At 61.5% G+C, this 23,710-nt stretch overlaps 2 protein-coding genes across 2 annotated transcripts; both read left to right on the plus strand.

The window, feature by feature from the left end:
- Nucleotides 1-670: 670 nt before the first annotated feature.
- On the plus strand, nt 671-8,909 carry UAP1 (UDP-N-acetylglucosamine pyrophosphorylase 1; the record flags this gene model as incomplete). The annotated part of the gene is made up of 10 exons (XM_084266301.1): nt 671-989; nt 1,076-1,280; nt 2,121-2,296; nt 2,525-2,697; nt 4,331-4,524; nt 4,906-5,049; nt 5,425-5,613; nt 6,062-6,109; nt 8,023-8,089; nt 8,352-8,909. The coding sequence occupies 10 exons, from the start codon at nt 671-673 to the stop codon at nt 8,442-8,444; spliced, it is 1,608 nt and encodes a 535-aa protein (XP_084122427.1). The 3' UTR covers nt 8,445-8,909.
- A 6,209-nt stretch (nt 8,910-15,118) lies between these two features.
- On the plus strand, nt 15,119-23,168 carry DDR2 (discoidin domain receptor tyrosine kinase 2; the record flags this gene model as incomplete). The annotated part of the gene is made up of 16 exons (XM_084265981.1): nt 15,119-15,200; nt 17,111-17,213; nt 17,336-17,567; nt 17,650-17,797; nt 17,925-18,030; nt 18,496-18,679; nt 18,759-19,002; nt 19,124-19,186; nt 19,303-19,433; nt 19,901-20,111; nt 20,480-20,703; nt 20,835-20,971; nt 21,367-21,558; nt 21,696-21,930; nt 22,457-22,606; nt 23,031-23,168. 16 exons carry the CDS (start codon nt 15,119-15,121, stop codon nt 23,166-23,168), a joined length of 2,580 nt encoding a protein of 859 aa, XP_084122107.1.
- Nucleotides 23,169-23,710: the final 542 nt, after the last annotated feature.

Below are 23,710 nucleotides of genomic sequence, written 5' to 3' on the forward strand. Positions count from 1 at the left end.
CACCCCTCGTCACGCCGCTTACTCAGCGTGCGCGCGGAGCTGTCCCCGCTCGCTCTGGCGTAACGGTTCCCGCAGGGAGGTGATGCGGGGCGGGGCGGAACGGAACGGAGCGGAACCTCAGCCTCCCCGCCCGCCGCTCTCCCGGGGCTTGCGCAACTCTGCTGCGGGGCAGGGAGCGGTCAGCCCGCACTTCGGGCCGGGGGCTGGCGGGGAGAGCTCTCCCCGGGCCGGGCTCCTCTGACTGGGTGCGGGGGTTCCCTCCGCCGCTACCAGCCCGGCCGACACCGGGGCCCCTGGGGCGCACTCCCCGGGCCGGGGTCAGTCACAGGCCCGCCCGGGCCGCGGCCCGGAGGGAGCCGGGCCGGGTGGCGCCGCGCGCTGACGTGGCGGCCGTTGCCATGGCAGTCACCGGCGCGGGCGCCGCCGCAGCGGCCGTTCCCATTGGCGGCGCCGCGGGGCGGGCGGGCTGCCACGCGCCCCCAGCTGCCGGCGCCCATAGGGCGAGCAGAGGGCGTCGCGTGACGCGGAGCGCAAGCCGCCGCGGTGACGTAAGGCCACGCGGCCAGTGAGGGCGCGGGACGTGCCGCTGCCGGCCTGCCATTGGCGGGCCCGCCGCGGCGGGGGGCTATAAAAGGGGCTGCGGGGGGGCGCGGCGCTGGTGGCGGGTGGGATGGAGGTGGCTGGGGGAGACGGGGACGGGGCCGCGGCCGCGGCCCTGGAGCGGCGGCTGGGGGAGTGCGGGCAGGGCCACGTCCTGCGCTTCTGGCCCGAGCTGGGCAGCGCGGCGCGCCGGGCGCTGGCGGCGGAGCTGCGCGACATGGACGTGGCCGAGATCAACCGCTTCTTCCGCCGCGCCCGGGGGGACGGCAGCGGCGGGGGGACGGCGGCGGCGGCGGCGGGGCTGGACGCGCGGATGGAGCCGGTGCCGCGGGACGTGCTGGGCAGCGCCTCCCGCGACCGGGCGCTGCTGCCGCGCTGGGAGAGCCGCGGTAGGTGCGGGGGGCGGCGGGGCCCGCGGGGCGCGGCGCGGTGCCGGCGCGGCGGGCCCCACGCCTCTGTGCTCTCCCGGGCGTAGGGCTGGCGGAGATCGCGGGGAGCCGCGTCGCCGTGCTGCTGCTGGCGGGCGGGCAGGGCACCCGCCTCGGCGTCCCCTACCCCAAGGGCATGTGCGACGTGGGGCTGCCCTCCCGCAAGACCCTCTTCCACCTCCAGGCCCAGCGCCTGCGGCGGCTGCAGCAGCTGGCGGAGGAGCAGCACGGCGGCCCCTGCCGCATCCCCTGGTGAGCGCCCCGCGTCCCCCGCGCCCGGTGGGTCGGTGGTCTGGGTGGGTGGGATGAGGGCTTACGGGGTGGTGCCAGCTGGGTCACGCCAGTGGGCCGAGGTCCCGTGGGTTGGTGTTGGCGGGGACCCCTTGGCGTCGGCAGGGATCCCTCGGCATCGACCCAGCCAACATCAGTGGGTTGCGGGCCCGGGCTTGGCATCGTTCCATAGGCGTTGCCTGGGTCGAAGCCACAGTGATGGGTCATGGGCTTGCATGTCGGTGCAGGCTCTGCTGCTGTCAGCAGGCCGAGGACCCATGTGCCAGTGCAGACACCCAGGCATGCCAAGGACCATGGGGTTGGCATAGACCCTCTTGACACCTGTGCTGCTGCTGCAGCCTGTCGGAGGCAGCAGGTCAAGGCCCAGAGGCTGGCACGGGCAGGTCCCGTGCTGTCAGACTGGACCCTACGGCCCCCGGGAATGTGTGTCACATCCCCTGCAGCCAGCCGGTGGTGTGGGACAGCAGCCGAGCCAGGCAGGGGGCTGGCAAGCGAGGGGCTGCGGTGGTGCCAGGGCCAGGAGGTTGACATCGCAGCGGGAGCTGGCTGATGCAGCTGGGTGTCCCCACTGCTGCATGGGGTGTGGCTGCGTTTTGGAGATGCATGTTGCAAGAAGGGATAAAGTCCTTCGCTGGCTTGCCAAAGACGTGGGACTGTAGCAGGCCTGATCCTTCTAGATGTTCACAGGACAGCGAACCCTGTCCTGGGTGCTACAGGCTGGGTGTTCTGCAGGTTTGGGATGGGGAGCCTGAGACTCTGTCCCTCCTCCCAGCTCATCAGCTCTCTTCTGTGCTGTGGCAGGTACATCATGACGAGTGGCCGGACTATGGAGTCCACCAAGGAGTTCTTCCTGAAGCATCACTATTTTGGCTTGGAGAAGGAAAACGTCATCTTCTTCCAGCAGGGCATGCTGCCTGCCCTAGGCTTTGATGGGAAAATCCTGCTGGAGGAGAAGGGCAAGATTGCCATGGCACCAGGTCAGTGGCTGGGAGCTGGTGGGAGTTGCGCGGGGCTGAGACATCGTGTGATGTGGCTCATGGGTGACGCAGGCTGGGAGGTGTCCATCTTGGCAGGGAGGACCAGGGTGGGGTACAGCCCAGCTGGTGACCCTCCACCCCAGCTCCGTGGGGAAGGAGGATGAGCGTGGGTGGCTGACGGGGACGGATGGCTGTTGCTGTGGTCCTAATGCTTTGTTCCCTCTGCAGATGGCAACGGGGGCCTGTACCGGGCCCTGGGGGCACATGGCATCGTGGACGACATGGAGCGGAGGGGCGTGCAGAGCGTCCACGTCTACTGCGTGGACAACATCCTGGTGAAGGTGGCTGACCCCAGGTTCATTGGGTTCTGCTTGGAGAAGGGAGCAGACTGCGGTGCCAAGGTATGGCTTGAGGAGCAGGCAGGCACCACTTCCCTGGAGCAGGCTGGCATCTTTCCTGCTCCTTGCTTGGCTTCCCTACCACCTCACCCTTCCTTCACCGGCTTGCTGCAGCTGTGAGGGATAGCTTAGCACCAGGAGCTTGCTGCTGAAGTAGCGTGTGCCACTGGAGTCCCATCTGTCCTTGGGTCTGGCATCACAGGGAATGCGGGGCACCGCTGGCTCTGCCTGGCGCTGCAGCCCTGGGGGGCTGCCTGGTCCTCACCTGAACTGGGTGTTGTGCAGGCAGCAGCGGGGAGCACAGGCAGGTGACGTCCCTGCTGCAGGCTGCCTGCTGTCCTCAGCAGGACATCCTGGGCACCAGACCAGGACGTGGAGGGTGCAGCTGACTGCTGACGCTGTGCCTAGCCCTCTGTCTCACGGGTAGGTCACTGCCCATGCGGAGCTTTGCTTAAAGGCTGGATTAACAGCTAAAGGCTGTGTTTGCTTTGGGCTTGGCTCTGGCAAACAGGTGAGAGGGCTTGTTGGCCTTGAAGCTTTCCCTTGAGCAGGAGAGCAAAAGCAATTCCTCCTCCTGGCCTGAGTCAGAAAGGAGGAAATAAAAGCCTAGCATGCAGAAAAGTGAAAGCTCTGCATCCCTGCATGCTGTGGTGGCTGTGATGGGTAGGGTGTCCTATGCCCAGAAGTGTGTGGGGTGTGAGGAAGATGGGGTGGGGGGTCAGGTGGAGTGAAGATGGCTCTGCTGAGTCAGCAGCACCCTGCTTGTGCACGGCAAGCTAGCTGGGCACTAAAAACATCCATGCCCTCTGCCAGCCACACATGGGCTCGGTGCCAAATTCTGCCCGCGCCCTCTGGGTGTGCCTGGTGACCTGTCACCCGCGTCCCTCTTCCTGCACCGTGCCTGCTGTCCTGTGCAGGGAGATGCCTCTGCAGGGCGATGCCTCTGCAGGGCTGCGAGATGCAGGGGGAGTGTGCCTTGGTGGCTAAGAGAGCCAGTGGGATCCTGGGGTGCATCCAGAGGAGTGTAGCTGGCAGGTCCAAGGAGGTGATACTCCCCCTCTACTCTGCCCTGGCCAGGCCCCACCTGGAGTATTGTGTCCAGTTCTGGGCTCCTTGGTATAAAAAGGACAGGGATCTCCTGGAGAGAGTCCAGAGAAGGGCTACGAAGATGATTAAGGGCCTGGAGCATCTTCCCTATGAGGAAAGGCTGAATAAGTTGGGACTGTTCAGCCTTGAGAAGAGAAGACTAAAGGGGGACCTAATTAAAGTCTACAATTATCTTAAGCAGGGGATGCAGGGGGAATTAGCCAGCCCCTTTTCAGTGGTCTGTGGGGATAGGACAAGGGGCAATGGCTGCAAGTTGGAGCATAGGAAGTTCCGCACCAACATGCAGAAAAACTCTTTCACAGTGAGGGTGAGGACAGGCTGCCCAGGAGGTGTGGAGTCTCCTTCTCTGGAGATATTCAAGACCCACCTGGACGCCTATCTGAGTGATATGTCCTAGGGAGCTGCTTTGGCAGGGGGGTTGGACCTGATGATCTCTCAAGGTCCCTTCCAACCCCTACAATTCTAAGAGTCTATGATTTGAAGGGCTGGGCTTTGGGGGTCTTTCCCTGACAATGCTTCCCTTTGGCAGGTGGTAGAGAAGACCAACCCCACGGAGCCAGTCGGCGTGGTGTGCCGAGTGGATGGTGTTTACCAGGTGGTGGAGTACAGCGAAATCTCCCTGGCCACTGCCCAGAAACGGGGCCCAGACGGGCGACTGCTCTTCAACGCGGGCAACATTGCCAATCACTACTTCACCACCGCCTTCCTCAAAGATGTAGTCAAGTAAGAGCCTGCCAGGGTGCCGCCGGCATGCGGGAGGAAGAGCGCTGGTGTTGTGAGCGGAGCTGGCTGCTGGCACCTCGCTTTCCTCCAGCTGAGCTCCAGCTGTTTGCAGGCAGGCTGGGATGAGGCCTGCGGGGCCTGGCGGCTCCCCTGCACGCATTCCCTGACACGTGCCCCTCTGCGCAGTCCCTTCCTTGGGAGAAGGTTTCCCCCAGCCATCACTGGTGCCAGGATGCATGGGGCTGTCCTCGGGGATGAGCAGCTCTCCCCTTAGCGTGGCTGGGGCCTGGGTCGGGGCAGGGCAGCCCTCCCCAAACCCCCAGGGGTGGAGATGTGCCTCCTCGCTCGTGCAGGTGACAGCTTCCTCTTGGCCTGTTGCAGCACTTACGAGCCGCGGCTGCAGCATCACGTAGCTGAGAAGAAGATCCCACACGTGGACATTGCTACAGGGCAGCTGATCCAGCCCGAGAAGCCCAACGGGATCAAGATGGAAAAGTTCGTCTTTGACATCTTCCAGTTTTCAAAGTAGGTGCTTTCTTCTCTGCAAGGGGCAGGCTGCTGGCTCGCCCTCAGGCAACTGAGAGCCTCCATAGGGGTGCCAGGAGTGTGCCCCACAGTGATGCCCTAGGGTGGGGATGGGGTGCCAGCTCCCAGGCTGTTCAGCAGCGCTGGTTGGTTGTTCCCTGAGGTGAGCAGGGAGCTCAGCTGAGCCCCACTTCTGGGCCAAAAAAGCATCTCCTGACCCCACAGCCAGGTCCTTCCTTCCTCCTTCATGGCTGTGAGGACAGCCCGTGGGTGTGGGCTGCAGGGACATTGTGGCCCCAGCATGGGAGAAGCCAAAGCAATCTGGAGCAGCCACGTTTCCCAAACCTGACCCTCCTGTGCTCTGTTTCCCCCCAGGAAGTTTGTGGTGTATGAGGTGCTGCGTGAGGATGAGTTTTCTCCCCTGAAGAATGCAGACAGCCAGAATGGCAAGGACAACCCCACCACAGCCCGACATGCCTTGATGTCCCTCCACCACTGCTGGGTTCTCAATGCAGGAGGGCACTTTGTGGATGAAAATGGCACACGGATCCCTGCCATCCCTCGGTGAGCTGGTGCTCCTGCATCCTCTGTGGGCCGGGTATAAAGCACCGGGCAGTTCGCAGCCCTTCTCCCATTTCAGCACTCCTGAAACAGCATTGCTGGAGTGACCAGCCATGGGTCTTCTCCCGGGTTGCCCATGGGGCAGAGCTGGATGCCAGCCAGGCTTGTGGCTGCAGGAGGGATGTTTACTCAGTCGGGAGGAGCTTTTCTTGATTCAACCCATGGGAACCAAATCCCACTGAAGTCCATCCCGCAGCCAGAGTTGCCTGCGCAGGGAGGAGGTGGCTGGTGTGGTGCTGGTGGCCCAAGCACACGAGTGCCTCTGTGCAGCAGCCAGGCTGGGGTTGCAGTGTCCAAGGGACCTCCCACCACCCCATTTGGAGGACAGCAAACCCCAGACCTGTTCTGCTCTGTTTTCCCCGCTTGCTAACCCTTGTTTATTCCCACATAGCGTCACAAACGGAAGGTCAGATGCCACCCCAGCAGATGTCAATGACAAGTAATTATGCCGTGCAGCATGCATGGTGGCGGGGCTGTGCTTAGGTACTAACGGGCGGCAGCAGCGTGCCGGGCCGCGGCCGCTGCCAGGGGTGCGCGCTGGTGAGCAGATGCCCGTAGCGACTAACGGGGCCGGGGGGCTGGGGGCCGCATGCTGGGAGCGGGGCATGTCTCACTCACTACAGGACCCTGCGGACGCCGCTTCTCACGGTGGCGGGCGGGCAGCAGCATCTGCTCCTTCCTGGGCTCCTTCCCGCGGAGGCGGCCGGTGGGGATAGCTGGAAGGGGTTTGTGCCATTGGCACGGGGCGGCTGGCAGCCCCTGAGGGTGGCACCGCGAGCGGGTGCTGTTGGGATGCGCGCTGGCGTGTCCCTCCGATGGCGCTCCCCTGCCCAGCGTAGCGCGGCCTGGGCTGATCCCAGCTGATCTCACTGGAGATGACTACTGTCTCCTGGTGACTGCCAGGTGGATTGAAGGGGGATTATAAACATCCAGTAAACCTCAAGCAGGCTGCGATGTAGCGTGTGCAGATCCGAGCGCTGGCAGCCAGCTGGGACTTGGGTGCCTGAGTTTTGGAGATCCGTCCCGTGACACCAGGGAAAGCCCCTGGCTTAGCCTGGGCAGTTCAGAAATAGACAGGGAAAGCTGGCAGAAGGGTTAAAGCAGCTTCTGTGATAGCAGCGTGGTGGTGTCTCAGCACAGCACACGGCTGTGTGGCTGGGGCTTGGGGCTGCCCGTGGGACTGACTTGCAGGCTGAGCAAGCTCGTTGCCTCCAGGAGAAGCTGTGTCTTCTGGTATTCCCTGGTGGGATATGCCTTGGGTCTGTTTTTTGTTCTGACTCCAAGAGCTTTCAGACTTAGAGCTGTCAAAGGGTGCACTTTAGCCTGCGTTTACTCCTCATCACTGGGTAATGGCAAGTCTCTTTTTTTCCTTAAATGACTGTCTGGAAGTGACCCCAGCGCAGCTGTGAGGGTGGGTTAGGACGGGTGAGTTTTATTTACTGGGCTGGGAGGGGCTGAGCTGAGTGCGTGGTCCCCGGGGGTGAGCTTCAGCTTGGGTGAAGGCAGCGTTGTCATGGATGACATCCTGTGATGCCTGGCTCTTGGAATGGTGAGTGGGTGTGAAAGGGCCCCTTGGGGTGTGCCTGCGATTCCTCATCAGCTCCACATAGCTGCACCCCCCGACCAGGCTTAAGGGCCAGCTGGATCCCTGGAGTATCGGGGGGTCCTGCAAAGGCTGGTGGTGGCAGGAACCCCCACGGACCCCAGCCCAGCAGCAGAATGGGGTCAGGCTGTGGTGGTGTCCTCACTGGGCCAGGCTCAGCTGCAGAGCAGAGGAGCAGAGAGGGTTTCTGTGAGAGGCAAAGGCAGGAGCAGGCGGTGCTGTGGACATGTGTGGAAGGAGCAGGCAGGCTTACCCTGTGTCCTCAGGGGTGCTTCGGGCCAGGCCTGTGTTTAAAAGAGAATCAGTAGTGACAAGTGGAATGGAAAGGTGCTGAGAGTGCATCTCTCCTCACCCCCAGGATGGAGGAGGAGGAGGAGGAAGGGGTGACTAGTTTGCATGCAGTATCGAGTATAGCTGGTCTGTGGTGTGAGTCTGGGGGTGCAGGCGCTGCTGTAGCTGCACACGTGGAAAGGCACGTGGATCCCCCTTAAAGCACTCTTCCCTTTCAGTCACTGCTGGCACCTAAACTTTAGCGGGCACCTCTTGGGAGCACGCGAGGCTTGACTAACCCGGGGCAGCTCTGCGCTGGCGGGGTCTGTGTGGGCCGGCAGCCACCTGTGCCCCAGCCAGCCGCTGCCCCCCCTCTCCCCCTCCCCGTGCTGGTGTCTGGGAGATCTCTGGGCCCCATCCCCATGCCCGGGTGGGATGTGGCTAACCCTCCTGACTTCTCACCTTCCATTCCTCCGCAGCCTGAAGGATGCAAACGACCTGCCGATCCAGTGTGAAATTTCTCCCCTGGTCTCCTACGGAGGAGAAGTGAGTACTGGCTCTCCAGAGCCCTTGTAGATTGACTGGGTGTGTGGGGAGGCTTGTGGGACACAGGTGCCAGCTCTGGCGCAAACCTGGGGAGGGGGAAGCTGTGTCAGTGTGACTTGAATTCACTGTGGAGCTTTCTCAGGCAGCATCCCACAAGTCGCTAGCATGGGAGGGTCCCAGAGCCCCCCCTGATCATCTCGGCAGGTGGACAGAACTGATGATGTGGAGTGTGTTCCTAATAAGCTGCTTTGTCCTTCCTTAGGGTCTGGAGAAGTACGTGAAAGACCGAGAGTTCCGTGCACCTTTGATTATCGACGAGGATGGGATCCATGAGCTGGTGAAGAACGGGATGTAGCAGCAGCCCGGTGCCCAAGCCGGGCTGCCCGTCCCGCCTGGCGGGCTGGGAATTCGGACACATGAAGGTTCATGGCTAACTGGTGGGGGCTGGTCCTGCTCACTCTGGCCTTGTGCAGAGGAGGACGTCACCCTCTCAGTTCTTGGCATGTTGTATGCTTCTATTTATATATTAATTTAAAAACCAAACACTTTATGGGTCCCCCTGCCACAGAGCGCAGCTGTGGGGCTGCTCCCCGTGCCCCAGGCTGTGCCCCTTTACCTTTACACATGTATATAGGAACAGGCATTGCACATCCAGAGGATTTTTATGGTACGGAGCTGGGGTGCATCTTGAATTTTTATTTTTCTCAAAATGACATGGCTATTTTTTTTAACAGGGTTTGTGTCATTACCCACCCCCTCCCTTTCGGTCATCCTTTGTATGCTGCAGAACTGGAAGCACCCGATTAAACTCTTGAGTCCCTCCTGGCTGTCATCTGGTGCTGTTTTAGTGACAGTGGCTCCTCCTAGAGCAGGGGTCTGACCGCACCGCACCGAGTGCCTCACTCTGCCCAGCACACAGAGGGGTCACAGGCCACAGGTGTGTTTGTGGAGCTTCTGAAAGAAGCCAGGGGCTGCACTTTCCTCTCAGATTTCTGGAAACGGTGGCAGGCAGAAACAGACAGGTGTGCTTGGGGTGAAACCAGCCTGGCACTGTGCCCCCAAGCAGCATCGTGTGCCCTCTGGTCTTCCAGGACGGGTTCTTCAGCTCTCGTGAGTGTGCTGCCCTGATGCCCTCAGCAGAGCGACTCTGCTGCCTCCCCTCCTCTTTGCGAGGGGAGATGGTGCTTGTCCATCTCCTCTGCTCCCAAGTCCCACCACAGCCCCCAGTGTAGGGGTACAGCTCCCCACTGCCCTGCGGCTGCCTCAGGAGGGCATTTTCCCTTGCAAGGCTGGGACTGAGGCACAAACCATCCCCCTGGGGAAGTCATCAAGTGCCCCACGTTCCAAGGAGGCTATCAGGCACTCTGGGTTCTGCCAAGCACTCAGCTCCCAGGGCAGCATGTGTGAGAAGCTGGGGCTGTGGGAGGGGTGTCTCTGCTGGGGGGTCGCCGCAGGCCAGCTGGGCTGTGTGTGGCCGAAGCGGGCTGGCAGCCATGGGTCCCAGGGGAGGCAGCCCGGGATGGGGGCCAGCGCCCATGCGAGGAGCCAGTGTGGAGCGCTGTGGGTGATCTGCACCACTGGCTCTGCTAGGCCCTGGGAGCAGCTGCTGTGGGGAAGGGTCATCTCTGCTCCCCAAGGAGCAGGGAGGCACTCCCGGAGCTGCTCTTCCTTTGTGGGGGACCCACAGCAGCTGGGGCACAGCATGGTCCAGTGCTGGGGGATACATGCGGCCTCAGGACCTGTGCTGAGCTGAAGCAAGGGGCAGGTATTTGCTTTGGCATGTTGGCTGTTCTCACACGAACGCCTTTGTGTTAAGCCCTGGGACAGACCGATACAGCACTGGGCACCACCAAGCTATCCGAGCAGGGGGAATCAGCCAGCCCCTTCTCAGTGGTCTGTGGAGACAGGACAAGGGGCAATGGCTGCAAGTTGGAGCACAGGAAGCTCCGCACCAACATGGGGAAGAACTTTTACACAGTGAGGGTGAGGGAGCCCTGGGACAGGCTGCCCAGGGAGGTGGTGGAGTCTCCTTCTCTGGAGATATTCCAGCCCCGTCTGGACGCCTCCCTGTGCAATATGAGCTGGGGAGCTGCTTTGGCAGGGGGGTTGGACTCGATGATCTCTCGAGGTCTCTTCCAACCCCTGTGATTTTGTGATTCCTGGTGGCAGAAGGCAACCAGAGCCAGCTGGCTTTTGTGCCAACGTGCACGTAGGGCAGCCTGTGCGGGGCTGATGTGGTGTGAGGCAGAGCCCTGCTGTGGGCACCACACCGACCTGCTCCCGCCTGCCCTCCCTGCCAGCCCCGAGGAGCCTGCGCTGGCTCTGCCCATGCCCAGGCTGGCACTGCAGCCCCTGTGATGTGGCAGCGGTGAGGGTCCCCGGCACACCACTGGCATCCCCTCAGGCAGTGGATGGTTTTTCTTGCCTGGGAGTTGGTTTGTTTGTCTGGGGAGCGGGCTGGGCTGGAGTCTGGCGAGCGGGGTGGTTTGGGGGTTTGGAAGCATGGCTGCAGCCCTGGGGCAGGTGCCTCCCCCAGCACAGGGTGCCCCGTGGGGCTGGAGCACTTTTGGGGAGCTGCTGTCTGGCTGCAGGGGTGCTGCTGCCCTCCTATGGCACTGTGTGATGGCACCAAATACAGGAAGGAAGGAATATTTGGATCAGTTTGGGGTTTTTTTAAATATAATTTTTAGCTATTGCACAAAAATTAATGTGAGCTGATTATAATTATTATTATTATCATTATTGTTGTTTCCTCCCTGCCGCGTTGCGTAGTCAGTGGCCACGGTGCCAACTGGTGCCTGGAAGTGATGTAAAACCACGCGCTCAGCACGCAGCCTGGGGAGCTGGAGCGCTTCTTCCGCGCCATGTGCCGACACAGGACAGTTCTCCAGCCACTGTCCCGGCCGCACGTGCCCGCGCCCCAGCCCAGCTCCCTCCCCACCAGTGCCTGGAGCAGGGCACCCCGCACGGGACCCTCCCAGCCAGCGATGGGGCCTTGCATAGCATCTCCATCCCCCACAATTTAGGGTTGTCCAGCCTGGCCCCCTGCACCCCACAGCGCAGGAAGAGGAGGGTCCCGGACACGTGTGCCATCCCGCAGCTGCGGGGGCGAGCGCCGGAAAGGCAAATCCTGCCTATTGCTTTAAGTTCCCTGGCCAGCCACAGGGAGATTTTTTTTTTATATATATTTTATTTTATTTTTTTTCCTCTCACTATGAATGGGTTTTGCTGTAAATTATAGCTTAGCACACATTCCCTCGGGCCGAGGAAAATAACCTCTGCCGAAAAGCCAGCCTGGATTGGTGACTGGCTCCCCCTCTCTGCTCCCTAATTGAAACCAAATGTGCAAGATGTAGGATTGTGGGATTTCTGGCCGGCTCCCAGGAATCTGCAGAATGCGAACGCGCTCCCAGAGGCATCTTGCATCAGCCCGGGGAAGTTTGCTCCTCGCCTGGCTCCCCCGGCCCGGGTGAGGGGCGAGGAGCCCGCCTGCCCGCTGTCGCCTCCCCGCTCTGGTGAGTCACTTTTGGGGATGTGGGAGAGACGTTTGCTCCACGTAGGCTTGGAGGTTTGGGGGGGATGCAGGGTCAGCTGTGCTCCATGGTGGACCCTGAGCAGAGGAGCCAGGGTGGGGGTCTTCCCCAGGAAGGGGCTGGGGCGGCAGCAGGGTAGCGTCCCCACCCAGGGAGGTGACATTTGGCCCCTTCTCTCCATTTTTCCCCCCCACTGCCAGTGTTTCCCCCCAGGCTTTGTGCCAGGACAATGTTTCCTGGTGTCCATCCTTGTCTCCCGCCCGTGTGTCTGCTGGCAGAGCCGGCGGCAGTGCTGGCCAGATGGAGAGACCTCTCTGTCTCCGGGCTGGTCCCCCAGCCAGACACCAACTCACACCGGGAAGGGGACACAGGGCCACCAGTCTGGTGCTCTGGAGCATCCTGCTCCCCATGCTGGTGCTGGGGACTGGCTTGTGGCTTCCCAACCCTGCACCGCGGTGGCGTGATGCTGTACCACCACGGCGGGGAGATGCTGTGCGCCGTGGCAGGGTGACGCTGTGCGCCGTGGCACAGAGCAGGGCTGCAAGTTTTCAGCTGGCAGGGAGTGTTTGCTGGACACAGCACCCACGGGACTGTGTCCCGGGGCCCCATGGCCATGGGCTGTGCTGCTGGCGGGACTGTCCCGGGCAGCTGGCAGTCATGGGGACGTGCCAGCTGCTCCTCACACCCTGTGCGGCTGTGATGCCCCTGGCTGAGCCAGCCAGCCTGAGGCCGGGGAGGTGCTTGCTGCTGCAGAAAATGGGGCTGCATCCAGCCCGGAGAAGGTCTAAAATGGCATTTTTGGAGAGGAGGAGGGGGACTACGGATCCCGGCATGCTGCACTGTGCTGCCGCTGAGGCTGCGCCAGCAGCAGAGCCTGCTGGGGGCTGTAGTGCCAGCTGGGGTGGGGGTCCCCAACTTCCTTACCAAAATGCCACATGCCTTGGGTCGTGGTCGGGGCGTCACAGGGAGCCGTTCCATGATCAGAAACGTTCCCTCCAGCATGGCCTCACCATGTCCCACCCACCTGCCATCCCAGCCCAAGCAAAGCCGCAGACCCCGTTCAAGAACGGGGGCTCTGCAATGGGAGCACTGGGAGACCTGGTGTGTGCAGGGAGTGTAGGCTGCTGCCGTCCAGCCCCCTCCCCACAGACAAGGCTCCTCTGGTGCCGGTGAGGATGGATGGGGTGAGGGTGGATGGTAGTGCCCGCCTGGGACGTCACCAACTGGCATGGCCCCGGGGGCAAGCGGGACTGCGGCTCCAGTCAGGGGTTTGTCTCTAAACTAGCACAGAAATAATATTTTTTTCCCATTAATTTTCCCTGGTGATTGTGGTAGAATAAGAATGGGAGAAAATAAAAAGGGCAAAGGAAAAAAAAAGCAGCGGCTGAGGGAAGCTCCCGAGCCCAGGCGACGCCAGGGAGGAGTTCCAAACAAATCTCTGCACTAAAAATTTCCAGCGATTGAGAGTTTTCAGCAAACATTTTCAGACAAAACATTACAAGGCCGTCCCTTTCGCAGCACCAGAGGAACAAAAATTATTTCCATATAGGTTGCCAATACAGCCCAGAGGGTTTCACCACGTATCCCTTAGCCCCCAGCCTTTGGCACCTGAGTCACCATCCCCCTGCTGTCCCCCAGCCCTGCTCCCCTGAGGAGTGACAAGCGCTGTGCAATGGCTGCCCAGTATTTCCCTATATTGGGCTGAATGTAAATGTGTTCTCTGCAGGAGATTACGGCATCTGGTATCCTGATGCTCAAGGAGTTTACTCAGCCTGAAAGAATAGTGGGAAAATACAGCCCTGGATGGAGTTTGGAATGCAGAAGGAAATTGAGATTTTTTTTAATGCTGGGGGAGCTGGCCATCGGCTAACAGGACCCCCCCCGCCTTCTGCACCGCTCAGAGATGCAGCTGAAATCCCCAGTTGCAGCTGAGTTAGTCCCAACTGAGTTAGTCGTGACCAACTGACCTTTCCCAGCTGGGTCTAGCGATAACCCCCATCCACGTATGCGCTTCAAAGTGGAAGGAAATGTCAGCTGGGTGCAGAGAGCCTCTAGCAGAGCAGGCAGCAGTGCCCGGGGCTCTGCAGTCCCCCGGGGGGCTGGCATGGTCACAGCGAGCACTGCTGCCAGTGAGCAGCGCCGTATCCAGCCCACCGGGCTCCACAGGAGAAGGGCATCTGTCATGCAGCACATGGTTTGATTTGGGTTTAGGCTTTCTCTTGGTGGTGGGGACAAAGCTACGGGTCCCCGGGAGCAGGGGCATCACCATGTCACCCAACGCATGGCACAGGGCCAGTGCAGGGACCCACCATCCCGTCCCAGGCATCCCTGGTATGGTGGGACTCAGCTGGGATTTATCCAGGCACCTAGTGCAGCCAGGTTCCATTTGATGGGGAATCATGGTCTCTTTAACCCCAGCTGGGTAGGTTGTTCCTCCAGAGGTTGATGTACATGTAAATTAGGTTAAAAGAGCTTTTTTTTTTTTAAGAACAAGAGGACTAACCCACACCCAGCACCTGTGTGAAGGGCTGTCCCAGGGGCACCAGTGTCTCCTTGGCAAACAAGGGGAAGGGGAGCCAGGGGGACCTGGGGCAGGGCTGCTGATGTTTAGGGGTGGCCCTGATACACCACTGGCACCCTGAGGGGCTTCCTCAGAGGTGGATGGCTATGGCAGGAGCAGCTCAGGCTTCTGGGGGCCAGGGGTGCCCTCATGCTGGGGGCTGCACCCTGCTCCAAGGATCCCTGCCAGCACTGGCCCTTCTTCCCCTCTTGCTGCAGCCAAAGTGCCTTTTTCAAGACCCTCAGGCCCCCTCCAGCTCAAGGCAGCGGGGCCAAGCTGGCTCCCATGCTCTGCTGCACCTTTCTGTCCTGCTCCGTCGCCCTGCGCAGAGCTGCCTTAGTGAATGTGCCCTCACCCCTGGGTGGTTATTATCTGCTTTTCTCTCTCCCAGACAGGGCACAGGGAAAGCGGGCGCTGCAACGAGCCAGTATTTTGTTGTACGATGGGGCTGTGCAGTGCCCTGCTCTCAAGGCCATCCAAGGGTCGTCGGCCAAGCCAGAGCCTTTCTGCCCATCTGCAGAGCTGGGTGGTGCCAGTGGGAGGCTCCTGTGGGTCCCTGGGAGGCTCCCGTGGGTCCCTGCCAGGCTCCCATGGGTCCCTGCCATGTTCCTGTGGGTTCCATGGCCATTTCACAGGGCTGGCCCCAGGGACACGGCAGAGCCACGTTACCTGTCGGTGCCGGAGCTGTGTTGGTGCAGCACTGTGATGCTGTGGCTCCCCGGGGTGGTGGCGGAGGGGATGAGACACCAGGACCCCTTTGGCCACCATCACAGATGTAAGGTTTGGGGCTCTGCCGCTTCGTCGAGGTGGGGATGCAGGGCCTTGTGTGAGCGACAGCCTCCTGCCCTCGCCTGCCTGGAGCAGGGGTGGTGTCTCCGCACGGCTCCGCTGCGTCAGCGTGACGAGTGCCGGCTCTGTCTCTGCAGGACTGCCACCATGCTGGCCACCCCCAGCCCAGCCCTGCTGCTCCTGCTGCTGCTGTGTGTCCCACAGGCTGCCAGAGCCCAGGTCAACCCAGGTAAGTGAGAAGGGGCATCTGAGCTTGGGCTCATGCCATCTCCTCCATCTCCGGGACTTTCCCAGCTCTGGGAGCTGTGTGAGATGCACACCCCCCCCTCCCCCCCTCCCCAAAACTCACACCTGCCCCAGCACTCTACAGTCCCACGTGCCACTGCCAGTGACCCGGAAAGCATCCCATGGGAACCTGTCCTGGCACTGCCGGGCTGGTAGGTGTTGGGATACGGGCAAAGCACCGCAGCTGGAGCCCCGGGCTCTGAGTGGGGCCCTTCTCCATTGGGAGCTCATTGCACTGGCCTGGGTTGGAGGCTGCAGCATGCAGATGGCAAGGTGCTGGGGTGTTGTTTGGGGTCGCTGGGCTGTGCTTTCTTTGGCGGCTTTGCAGCAAACCAAGGCTGGCTGTAGTGAGGCGGTTTGACTAGGTGCCTGGCTTCTGCTCAGAAACCACAACACTGCACCGGACATCGGCAGGAGAAGTGTATTGAAGTGGCTGTTTCTGCAGGGCTCAGCCCCCTCCCGTGCCGCAGGGATGGACAAAGAGCCCAGGCTCCTCCAGCACATCAGGATGCCCCTGGGACTGCCTGCAGCAAGTCCCTTCAAAGGCTTCTTCCATAGTGGGAAGAGCTTGCTGGGTGTTCCCGGAGGTTGTATGGTGCTCAGGGAAGCGACCTTGTTCCTTCTGCAGCCACCCAGGGCTGGAGTGTTGGCTTTGCCTGGCCTGGGATGTGTATTACCTAGGGCAAGGGAGTTGGGCTGGCTCCACGGTCAACAAGAATTAACCAGGAGCTCAGCAGGAGCCGTGCTCTGCAGAGTATCACAAGTGGGAGAGCTGGAGATGAGAACCGACTGTACCACTGCTCCTGCTGAACATGCATCTCTCTGATGCGGGAGGTGGTCCCTGTGGCAGGGGGACATGGGGACAGGGTCCAGCTGCTGGGCAGTGCTGCACGTTGCGATGCCAGCTCCTTGCTGGCACAGTGCCCAGTGAGCCGGAGGCCACGGGGGCAGGAGGTGGCCCCCGCACTGCACCCTCGCCTGGGCCCTGCCGCCTCAGCACAGGTGTCTGCTCAGGGTGGCGTGTGGAGGGAGCGTTATGGGATGGAGCCGGCGGCCAGACAGTAAACACGGCCAGACAAGCCCGCCTTTCAGCCTCTGCCCTGGCAGCCGGGTGTGAAAAATAACTCCTGGGAAGCGGCATGGATGCCGTGCCGGGGGAGCCGGCTGCTGCGCAGGGGTGCAGCCTGCCCACCACCCTGGGTACTTTTCCACTCACAGCCGGGCCGGGAGCGGGGCTGGTGATGAGAGCTGTGGGGCTGGTGGTGAGAGCTGCGGGGCTGGTGGTGAGAGCTGTGGGGCTGGTGATGGGAGCTGTGGGGACAGCGATGGGAGCTGTGGGGCTGGCAAGGAGGGCAAGTGCCCACTGAGAAGATGAGGGGAGCGGTAGGGTGGCATGGCTGAGAACAGGCTGCTGTGTGCCCCCACAATGAGGAGTGTGGAGACAGCAGTGCCAGCCCACCAGTCGCTCTCCACTGCAGCCAAAATGCTTGCCAGCGAGGCCGAAGGGGTGGCTGGGGACAGGACCACACGTGTCCAACAGCCCTTGCAGTGCCATGTCTCCTTGCTCCTGGCTTTGCTTTGAGCTGGGCTGCCATCCACTGCTAGCCACTGGCCCCATCTGTCCAGGCAGGTGTCTGCCTGTGGAGAACCAGCCTGTCATGCTTCATCCCACTCTATGAGCCGGAGGGATGCAGAGTGCTATCTGCACTGGAGCTGCCAGGGCTGTGGTGGCTTCAGCACTGTGATGTGCCCCACTCTGGGCAGCACCATGCCATGTTGCAGCATGGATCTCAACCAGGGAGGCAAGAAGGGAGGGAGGGATGCCCACTCAGCATCCTACCGGTCTCATTGCAGCGGTGTGCCGGTACCCCTTGGGAATGTCGGGTGGGCACATCCCTGACGAGGACATCTCAGCCTCCAGCCAGTGGTCTGAGTCCACAGCTGCCAAGTACGGACGGTGAGTGCAGGGACCTTCCTGCAATAGCCACAGCAGGATCTGGGCTGCCGTGGAGGGGCACAAGAGGGGCAGTGGGCCAGCTTCGGCCACCTGCAAACTGCTCCTCCGCTCTGGGCTCACAGGCTGGACTCAGAGGATGGTGATGGTGCCTGGTGTCCCGAGATCCCGGTGGAGCCTGACGACCTGAAGGAGTTCCTGCAGATCGACCTGCGTGCGCTCCACTTCATCACACTGGTGGGCACCCAGGGCCGCCATGCCGGAGGCCATGGCAACGAGTTTGCCCCCATGTTTAAGATCAACTACAGCCGGGATGGCACCCGCTGGATCTCCTGGAGGAACCGGCATGGGAAGCAGGTGACGAGGTGGCCAGGGACGGCAGCGGGTCACAGGTGGGGGCTGCGCCTGCCCATCCCCACTGACCTCCTTTTGTCCCCAGGTGTTGGATGGAAACACCAACCCCTACGACATCGTCCTCAAGGACCTGGAGCCACCCCTCATTGCCCGCTTCGTCCGCTTCATCCCCATCACCGACCACTCCATGAACGTCTGCCTGCGCGTGGAGCTGTACGGCTGCGTCTGGCTGGGTGGGTGGCATGGTCTTCTGCCCTTCCCCACGCCCCCAGAGCCTAGCTCAGGGGGGGAGGGCTGCCTGTCCCACCAGGGCTGGCAGCGCCCCAGGGCTGTCTGGGGCTCACCCTCCCCTCCCCACAGACGGGCTAGTGTCCTATAACGCGCCGGCTGGGCAGCAGCTCGTCCTTCCTGGTGGCACCGTCATCTACCTGAATGATTCGGTGTATGACGGGGCGTTCGGGTACAGGTGAGGACCGGGCAGGCACTGGGCAGGAGGGGATGGGATGGGATGGGATGGGATGGGATGGGATGGGATGGGATGGGATGGGATGGGATGGGATGGGATGGGATGGGATGGGGTGGGATGGGGTGGGGTGGGATGGGGTGGGGTGTTTCCTCCCCACGCTTGCAGAGTGATGGGAGATCTGCAGCAGAGCGAACCCTTGGGGTCTCCCTGAAGCAGAGGAACATGGCTGGCATTAGGAGGCTGCATGTTGTGATGGGGAAAGCACCCCAAGCCCTTCTCCTGGACTTACACTGACTGCACCACATGTCCAGCATCCTGCAGCCTTCTCCAGAAGGAAAAAACAAAAACCCTCCTGAATTTCCATGGGACTGTGAGAAGCTTCTGGGGTGGGGGGGTGTGCTGGGTGGGGGCAGGTTTGTGGAGCTGGTGAGGGTCACGCTCCCTTTCCCCCCTCGCACGCACCAGCATGACAGAGGGCCTGGGCCAGCTGACAGACGGGGTGTCGGGGCTGGACGACTTCACACAGACCCACGAGTACCACGTCTGGCCGGGCTACGACTACGTGGGCTGGCGCAACGAGAGCACCACTGGCGGCTACGTGGAGATCACCTTCGAGTTCGACCGCATCAGGAACTTCACCGCCATGAAGGTCCGTGTGCCCCCCACCCTCCCGCCCTACCCCCTGTCCTGCCCCCCACCCATGGCCGTGCTGACGGGCTGCCCCACAGGTCCACTGCAACAACATGTTCGCCAAAGGGGTGAAGATCTTCAAGGAGGTGCAGTGCTACTTCCGCGCTGACGCCAGCGAGTGGGAGCCCAGCACCGTCTCCTCGGTGCTGGTGCTGGACGACGTGAACCCCAGTGCCCGCTTCGTCACCGTGCCCCTGCTCCACCGCATGGCCAGCGCCATCAAGTGCCAGTACTACTTTGCTGATGCCTGGATGATGTTCAGCGAGATCACCTTCCAGTCAGGTACCTGCTGCCATGAGCCCTGCAGGCACCGGCCCCTCCTGGGAAGGGGTTTCAAGAAGGGAGAGGGGCTGTGGGGCACCTATACCCCCCACCCTGATGCTCTCCTCTTCTCCCCTGCCAGATGCAGCCATGTACAACAACTCGGTGCCCCCCCCCGAGATGCCCGTGGTCCCCACCACTTATGGTAAGGCTCGGTGGGGAGATACTCTGGGAGGCTCTGCCCTGTCTGATGGAGGAAAGGGGCAGGGGCTCTCCCCATGCCCCAGCATGACCAGCTCTGCTGTCCCCTTCTCCTGCCAGACCCCACACTCAAGGTAGATGACAGCAACACACGCATCCTGATCGGGTGCCTGGTGGCGATCATCTTCATCCTGGTGGCCATCATCGTCATCATCCTGTGGCGGCAGTTCTGGCAGAAGATGCTGGAGAAGGTGGGTGAGCGTGGTCTGGCTGACGCAGTGCCCCGGGGTGGTGGGCTTGTCCTGAGGAGGTTCTTCTGGGAGCTCCATGTGGGAAAAGCAGACTCCATGGAGGGAAGGTTGTGATTTGTACCCATCTCCCAAGAAAGGGGGTTTAGCTGAGCAGGGCAGTGACTTTGAAACCCTCTGTCCTGAAGGTGGGCGGGAGGAGAGGAGCCCAAGGGGGTCTCACTGCAGTCCCTGGCTAACCGAGGGCAGTCACAGAGGTGACGGAGCCAAACCCTTCTCTGTAGAGGCCAACAATAAAAGGGAGGGGGTCATGAGGATAAACATCTTCCCCAGGGCACCAGCGCACCAGAGAGAGGGTGTCTCAGGACTGGGCCCAGCCATGGTGCCATGGGGCTCAGGAGACCCCATCGTGTCAGTGCTGTGGGGATTCCCTGTCCCAGCTCTCTCCCCGCCTTGCCCCCCTCTCCCAGGCATCACGGAGGATGCTGGATGACGAAATGACTGTCAGCCTCTCCCTGCCCAGTGAATCCAGCATGTTCAACCACAACCGCTCCTCCTCCTCCAGCGACCATGAGTCCAGCTCCACCTACGACCGCATATTCCCCCTGGGACCCGACTACCAGGAGCCCTCTCGCCTGATCCGCAAGCTGCCCGAGTTCACCCCAGGGGAGGAGGACACTGGTAAGAGACGGGACATGCTGAGTGCCTAGAGCCACTTACCAAGCATTCAGCATGCTGCAGCCCCCTTGCCCCAGCCACATCTCCAGGCTGGGCTGTGTCTTTGGGATCCTCTGTCACCTCTTCCTCAGAGATGCAGAGCCCGGGCACTGATCTCAGCTCACCCGGTGCTTGGGGCCGGGTTGGTACATCTGTGGTTGATGGGGAAGGAGTGGAGCATCCATGGATGCCCTGCCACGCCAGGGCAGCGTGGGGGCTCTGGGGAGGAAAGGGACATGGGGGATAGTGGCTGGAGTGTGAGTGGGTGCCAGGGAGCAGAGGGTGCGGGGCAGGGCACCCACGGCAGGGCTGGCCCCGCTGTCACCCCTCAGGCTGCAGCGGCCCCGGGAAGCCATCCCAGGCCAGTGTCCCCGAGGGCGTCCCCCACTACGCCGAGGCCGACATCGTGAACCTGCAGGGCGTGACAGGCGGCAACACCTACTCGGTTCCGGCCCTCACCATGGACCTGCTCTCTGGCAAGGACGTGGCTGTCGAGGAGTTCCCCAGGAAGCTGCTGACCTTCAAGGAGAAGCTGGGGGAAGGCCAGTTTGGAGAGGTGAGCGGGAGCTGGACCTGCTCCAAGCTGGGCTTGAGCAAGGTTCTTCCCAGTTTGTGGGGGCTGGGCGGGGGGTTGTGGTGGGGTGTATCAGTTGGCAGACATAATGGCTGCCCCTTGCCCCCCTCCAGGTTCATCTTTGTGAAGTGGAGGGGATGGAGAAATTCACAGGCAAGGACTTTGCCCTGGAGGGCTTGGACGCCAGCTCCAACCACCCTGTGCTGGTGGCTGTGAAGATGCTGCGAGCTGATGCCAACAAGAACGCCAGGTATGGAGCGGGGGGGGGGGATGCACAAGTCCCAGCATTGCCCCCCACGATGAGTCACCCCAGGAGAGCATCCCTTTCCAAGCATCCCTTGCCTCCAGCAGCCAGGCGCTCGGTGCAGTCGCGAGGAGCACATGTCTGAGCAGTTTGGGGATGCTGGGCTGCCGGGGGTCAGGACTCAGTCCTCACTGGTCTTAACCAGATCCCCAGGACCCCATTTACCCTCTGAGTCCACCCTGCAGCCACGTATGGATCAGTCCTGGGCTCACCCCTACACTCCCAGGAGGGGTTGCCCCATGAGGCTTGGGCGGGCGGGTGGCACACTTGACCAGTCCGTGCGCACCCCCGTGCCCCTCTGGGTCTGTCTATCCGATCCGTGTGGTTTCTGTTCCGGAAAGGAATGATTTTCTGAAGGAAATCAAGATCATGTCACGGCTGAAGGACCCCAACATCATCCGGCTCCTGGCAGTGTGCATCACGGATGACCCGCTGTGCATGATCACCGAGTACATGGAGAACGGAGACCTCAACCAGTTCCTGTCCCGCCAGCATGCAGGCAACCCCCCCGACAGCCACGCACCCACTGTCAGGTAGTGTTCCGTGGGACGGGCAGGGCTGGCTGCTCCAGGCACCCTGTCCGGCTGTGGGGTGCCCCGCTCGGGGCTGTGTCCCACCCCGGCTGCCCTCCTGCCCGGAGCCTCAGTCCTCCCTCGCCCCCTCCCGGCAGCTACCGCGACCTGCGGTTCATGGCCACCCAGATCGCCTCCGGTATGAAGTACCTCTCCTCCCTCAACTTCGTCCACCGAGACCTGGCCACACGCAACTGCCTGGTGGGGAAGCAGTACACCATCAAGATAGCCGACTTCGGCATGAGCAGGAACCTCTACAGCGGGGACTACTACCGCATCCAGGGGCGGGCGGTGCTCCCCATCCGCTGGATGTCCTGGGAGAGCATCCTGCTGGTATGTGGGGGCTGGGGTCCTCTGGCAGATGGGACGTGGCCCTGGGGCTGCTCACAGCCTCTTCTCCTCAGGGTGGGGGTGCAGAAAAGACCAGAAAAATCTCTCCTCCCAGGAGTCCAGCTTTGGGGTGAAGCATGCAGAAAGCAGGAGTGGTATCAGGTTTCTGAGGTGGGATGGAAGGACTCTGGTGATCTTTGGTGTCCTGGTGTCCAGCCTTTCAGTGGGATGCTTGACATTTTCTCCTGGCTACGGTCAGACTTGAAGAGGGAGCAGGGTTACATCTAATCTGTGCAGGGAGCTGAGTCCCTACCAATCCCCTGCTCCCAGAGCAGTCATTGCAAGCTGACCTGGAGCTCTCCAGGCTCTGGCTTCAGGCTGAGAACAGCTCTGTGGGGCGAAGCTCACTCTGGGCCCAGACCTGGAAGCTGAGGCATCCAGAAAGTGGTTTTGATCCCTGGCCTATAGGGCTTATGGAGCAGGATGGGATAACACCCGTGCCTGACCTTGCTCTGCTCCTTCTGGCCAGGGCAAGTTCACAACGGCCAGTGACGTGTGGGCGTTCGGCGTGACGCTGTGGGAGACCTTCACGCTCTGCCGGGAGCAGCCCTACTCCCAGATGTCTGACGAGCAGGTCATTGAAAACACCGGCGAGTTCTTCCGGGACCAGGGCCGGCAGGTAGGGATGGGGTGGGGTGGGATAGGATGGGATGGGCTGGGCAGCAGTGTACCCACCCAGGAAAAGGCTTTAAGGTGGCCAGATAGGGAGTTTGACTGTGGGGGAGTGATGGGGCAGGACCCCCCGGGAAGGAGTTCTGGTGAAGGGCCCGGCACAGCAAACCCTGGGCTTTACGCAGCCCAAGGCATCGCTTGCCCACCGACCCTGCTCTGGCATTTAACTGGGTTGGGAGATGTGAAGAGGTGCCCACAGCTCCCCCACCATTCTGTCTGGGGGGTCCTCTTGCCCCTGGAAACACACCAGCATGCCCCTCTGCCTCAGAGCATAGAGAAATGGGGCTCCCCAGAAGCAGTTTGCTTTTCAGTTTCCATGGCAGTAACTCTCTCCCTCTCTCCCTTTGTCAACTTTGCCTCTTGTTCTGAAGACCTACCTTCCCCAGCCTGCACTTTGCCCTGACTCAGTCTATAAGCTAATGCTCAGCTGCTGGAGACGGGACACTAAAGATCGTCCCTCCTTCCAGGACATCCATCGCCTTCTCCAGCAGTCAGCCAGTGAAGAGTGACCCTCTGCTCCCCCCCAGCCCGGTCCCCATCCCTCCCCTTCCCCGGAGGAGCCCCGTAAGCAAAGCGAAGCCACTTCACTTGGACTTAGCAATAAAACTCGGGCAGCTGGTCTTGTTCTCATTGTACAGTGAAGCCTCAGAGGAAAACCCCAAGGGCAGTGAGGAGATCCATGGAGCGGGACAGCTCGGACCTCCCGCTCACGAGCTGACCTGAGCCTGGGAGCAACATGGACTGAGACGATGGTTATTTATTGATGCAGCGAGTTCTTGGTGATATTGACTGGGACACAGCGGCTTCTCTCCCCTGGTTGGAGAGGAGGAAGGTCAGCTGGACTTTCTCCATGAGGAAGCTCCCAGCCTGTGTGTGGGGCAGGTGCCTGGGGAAGCAATGCATGTGGGAACCTGCCTGCTGGAGTGGGGACTATCTGGAAGCCACTACCTGCTCAAGGAGGAGCTGGGATGTGCCACTAGCTCACAGTGGGCTGTGCAGTTACAGAGCGAAATCAAAAACTCTCTGGGACGTTTTTCGCTTTGGACATGCT

The sequence above is a fragment of the Gallinula chloropus genome (genome assembly GCF_964237585.1).
Source record: "Gallinula chloropus genome assembly, chromosome: 6".
NCBI lineage: Eukaryota > Metazoa > Chordata > Aves > Gruiformes > Rallidae > Gallinula > Gallinula chloropus.